Here is a 4,966-nt window from a genome sequence, read left to right on the forward strand (position 1 = left end):
TGAACAAATAAGATCCTATAAAATCAATAATGATACCCCTTGATTATCAGCACCTGAGAGCTTTGGCATGTGTCAAATGCACATACATACATACATACATGTATGTATGTATGCATGGTCGTACGTACGTACGTACGTATGTATGTATGTATGTATGTATGTATGTATGTATGTATGTATGTATGTATGTATAACATATCTTATATACATGGACACAAACATTTTAGCAACGTAATGGCATCAGCGTGACAGCACAATTAAAGAGAAATGGACTCAAATCTACCAAGTAGCCTTTAGTTCAGCTTTTTAAAGTACATTATAGATTACGAACCTTTGTCGTTCGCACAAATGACGTCTCCATGAACAGTTTCTAAAGAAAAGCCGTAGACCGCAATTGATCCTGAGTCTCGCATTGTCATTGTAAATGTTACCGTGCATTAACAAAAGTTACAAAAGAAATATACGTTTTTAAAGAACTTTCACTAATTGAGAATTGCACATTGAAAAGAAAACCTTGCAGAGCTACAGCTATAAAAGAAGGACCAATATTGCTGAGGTAGCATAAAGTGTTTCAGACTCGGAAACATCACCAATCTCAAACATGTTGGCTATATTTTGTTTAGCAATCGTTCTTCCTCTCAGTTTCGCTGGTAAATAACCTCTCTCTATTCTATTGCTCTAGTAATCATTTTCGAGACCGTAACACGATTTTATGTCTATTTTTTCAAGACAATTTATATTTCTACACAACAAGACAACACAATACACAGCTTTTTGTTAACATATTTCCTAATATTGTTTGTTAATGTATTTCCAGCCCCAGGGGAACAAATCGTTGGTGGCTCTCCTGCAGCAAATTGTCAGTATCCATCCATCGTCCACTTGATCTTTGAAACTACTGACGGTGGTTTCGCTTGTGGTGGTACACTATTGGACAACCAACATGTTTTGACCGCTGCCCATTGCTTGTAAGTAAAAGTTCTTTCACTGGTTACAAACTAACCATGCTTCTTTACTACTTCGTAAACGTCTCTCATTGAGTCACTAATGCATCAAGGGACTTCGAAACAGACGAAACATAAAAGCTATGACAGCTGATGAATTTAATTATACGCCGAGTGAATTATTTTGATTTCATCCCCATTTATTCTCAACGGACTCTTAAATACCTTATTAAAATGTCTTTGTCTCCTCATTAATCTAGTAAACTGATCCTATATTTAGGAAGAGAATCACGGCTGGCTGACATAATGCATTATAGCACCACTAAGCAATGGCTTCTTGGTTCGTATTAACCATGGACAATATACATAAAATGTCCATGAAAATCTCTAGAGAATTCTGTAAACTGTTTCGGCCATAACAGCGTTATCTTCGAATGAAAAAGTCCCAAGAAGACCATCTAATTTCGGCAATGTAGATCTTCTTTAGACTTCAATTCCCAATATTTCTAACACCGTTTTCTTTCATTAAATACTCTAAAAGAAGCAGTCACTTGTACGATTTCTGTTTATATAATTTTCGCTGGTTTATGATCTCAAGCTAAAATTCTATTCATACTTACAGTAAAATAATTAAACTTTAGTTCGCCGTTTATAGTTACATATATTTGAGACATAGCTAAATATAGGAGATTGAAAGTAATGCACATGATTTCATTTTCATTTATTTAAGCAATCCTGGAACTCGTTCCATTTCTGTAAATATTGGTACCAATAATAACAAACAGAGAGGTCGATATGTTATGACAGCAACTAAATGGAAAGTACATTCTCAATATTCTTCTAGACCCATGCGTAAGTATTTTCCAATCGACACTTAACTGCATACTCTACACAAATAATCTTATATCGAAACATTTTGGGGATTTCCTTGTGATTACAGACATAAGTGAATGTTAAATACCTCAATGTAAGCTAAACACTGGCTATAAGCTTCAGTTAACACACAGCTAAATGTGTGTTAAACCCCAAAATATGTAACACTTACTCGAGAAGTTGTCAACCGTTGATAAGGTGTCCATTGTCTTTCTCTCGTGTTTCCACTGTTTTCGTAGGATTATTAATATGTTAGTCGTAAACTTTCTGACTAAAACCAAGTAAATTCCACATGTAGATTATGCAAATTAAAAGAGGGAAACGTTACTCATATAGTGACTGTAGCATGCTGGCACAGAAAGACATGACAATTTCGGGAGTGCAATCCACTGGTAGCTATGTAGAAAGTTAGTATTTGAACAGAGTGATGAATGGAATGAAAAATGAAACTAGTAAAGTACTAGAAAATAAGAAATACAAGATGTTGTGGGACATTAACATTCAGACCGACAGAGTAATAGAATCTAGAAGGCCTGATTTTGCTGTGGTAGATAAAGGGAATCGAAACTGCCATATAATTGTCTTTACAGTCGCAAATGATGAAAAAATAAATATGAGAGGTATAGAAAAAAATAGCTGGACCTAACCATTGAATTACAGAGACTATGGAAAGTTCGGGTAAAATGGATCCCAACCAGTTATAGGTGCATTGGGAACTTTCCCTAAAGATTTGAACAGAGGGGTAGAGGAAATAGGCATAAAACCCAGTTTGGTACAGCTGCAGCAAACAGTGTTATTAGGGACAGCTAGGAGGGTTCTTGGCATCTTAAGTAGCCCGATGTCAGGAATTCTTCTTTTCCAAGAATCTAATAATGATAATAATGTCTACTTTAAAAGGCAACGATATTGCTATGATTCGTCTACCTAAGCCAGTGCCGTTTGGAAACTGTGTAGCTGCTGCTGCCCTTCCTTCTCCAGGAGAGAAATTTGACAGAAGAAGATGTGTCACGGCTGGATGGGGTAAAACTGGATGTAAGTATTCATTTCATTTACTATTACGCCGTTCAGTCAACCCGTCAATCACGCCCTTCTCTCTTTCTCTTTCTTTTGATCTCCCCCCCGCTCTCTCTCTCCTCTGTGTGTGCGTGTCTATGTGCTCTTCTTCGATGTTTAATTCTGAATTAATGAAAATTCACCAGCGACATCCAATTTATTTTTAAGAGGACAAACAGTTTCTCAGGTGTTATACAGATTGCATATCCATTAGATCAAACGTATCCAAAATCAAGTGGAAATCTTTGAAAAAGTACTTATTGTCATTAGTAAACAAGAACGAAATGTAAAAAAAAAAAGTTTATTAATAAATAAGACAAAGAAAATCGCAACAAATTAATCACACAGGATAAAGATGATCAATACAATATCCAGATAGATAGATAGATTGTAGCACATACAGCCACAATCACTGACGACTAAATTTTGTTTATACGGTTTCTATTGCGCCCAGCTGCCCCACGATTTGGCATTTCGCTAAATCAGCCATAAACATACATGCCAAATGTATATACTAACAGAGTGAATCAACTGTTCCATAGAAGCAAACGAAGAACCTTGTTGACAGTCAAGTGTTCTAGCATTTTTTTGCTGACGGGGCGGTTATCTACCCCAGTCTGTGTGTGTGTGCTATAGGTAGCTTTAAGTGGTTTCATTTATATTTGTAGCGATGTATGAACTTGTAGCACATAGTCACTATATATATATATATATATATATATATATATATATATATATATATATATATATATATATATATATATATATATATATATATACGTGACCAAGTGATTAGTATGCTGCATTAGCAATCTCCAAATAGTTGGGTCGAATTCCGGACGGGAAGTGCGTTATACTCTCGGGTAAAGCACTTCATTTCGCGTTCCTTTACGTCCGTTTCAACACCTGACGTGTGGCACATTTGTGCGCTTTTACTGGCAATGTCGATTTAATCGAGGGATTGAACTGGAAGAGGCCGATGGAAAGAATTTTCTCTAATCAAAAATAATTAATGTGTTTCTGTATTTTCCAGTCACCAGCTCTTCATCAAGCAGGTTACTCCACGTAGCAATGCCAGTTGTTGACCACAGGATCTGCAAAAAGAGGATGAGTTATGCTTCTCTCACTGACCAACATATTTGTGGAGGTGACTTCAACTATGGCGGAGCCAGCACCTGTATGGTAAGTTACCTTTCTTAGTTTGTGACATTACATTTCTTAGATTTTTTTTTAACGGTTGACAAAGTTAGATGTGTCTCATCGAACAATTAATGTCATTTACCCCCATCACATCCCACTCCAACACGAACAACAAAACGAACGAGACCAAGGTTAACGTACCATCTCAAACTAATTGTTAAATATTCTTTTTGTTTCCTCCCCAGGGTGATTCTGGTGGCCCTTTCTATTGCCCCAGCAGAAATGGCAACATGGTTGTGGCTGGCATCACATCATTTGGTTATGACTGTGCTATTGATGCTGCCATCTTTACCAGTGTTTCCTACTTCAGAAACTGGATCGACACCACATTAAGGACTTTATAAGTTCTTGCAATGTGATGAAACTCTACATCATACTTGACATCTCAACTATTTTTGAATAAAATAGATTTTTATTGAACAATATTCTGGCTTTCTTCTTTTTAAAGAGATTCTCCATCTTAAAAACAGATGGCATTAAAATGTTGTCAGTGTTTTAGTGAGGATGTGTGTGTGTGGGTGTGGTTGCATGTGTGTATGTGTGCTTATGTGTGTGTGTGATAGAAAGAGAGAGAGAGAGAGAGAGAGAGTAATCAAGACTGAGGGCAGACTGGTCATTGAAACCAAACAATATACAGAATGTAACAAAGAAGTGTGGTTCCTGCCTAAGAGGAGAATAAACTCCAAATAAGAATTTTGACCATGATGGGTTCCACAGTTGGGTTCCACATGACCTCTGTGACTTCATATAACATTTTTGAGGGTCCATGCAAGCAAAATAGTAAATTGGGGATACACAGTAATATTTTAAATGTTTTTGGATGTATTTAGCTATTCCCAAGTTTTTCTGATGTTTTACATAGTTTCCCATGTTTCCAGCCACTGAAATCTGTTCTC

At 36.4% G+C, this 4,966-nt stretch overlaps 1 protein-coding gene across 1 annotated transcript; it reads left to right on the forward strand.

Moving 5' to 3' along the window:
- Nucleotides 1-561: 561 nt before the first annotated feature.
- LOC106867938 (trypsin, alkaline B) lies at nucleotides 562-4,440 on the forward strand. Its single transcript, XM_089341429.1, has 6 exons — nucleotides 562-650; nucleotides 818-968; nucleotides 1,675-1,796; nucleotides 2,715-2,849; nucleotides 3,904-4,052; nucleotides 4,256-4,440. Exons 1-6 carry the CDS (start codon nucleotides 602-604, stop codon nucleotides 4,412-4,414), a joined length of 765 nt encoding a protein of 254 aa, XP_089197555.1. The 5' UTR covers nucleotides 562-601; the 3' UTR covers nucleotides 4,415-4,440.
- Nucleotides 4,441-4,966: the final 526 nt, after the last annotated feature.

This window comes from Octopus bimaculoides, chromosome 24 (genome assembly GCF_046866305.1).
Source record: "Octopus bimaculoides isolate indiv1 chromosome 24, ASM4686630v1, whole genome shotgun sequence".
NCBI lineage: Eukaryota > Metazoa > Mollusca > Cephalopoda > Octopoda > Octopodidae > Octopus > Octopus bimaculoides.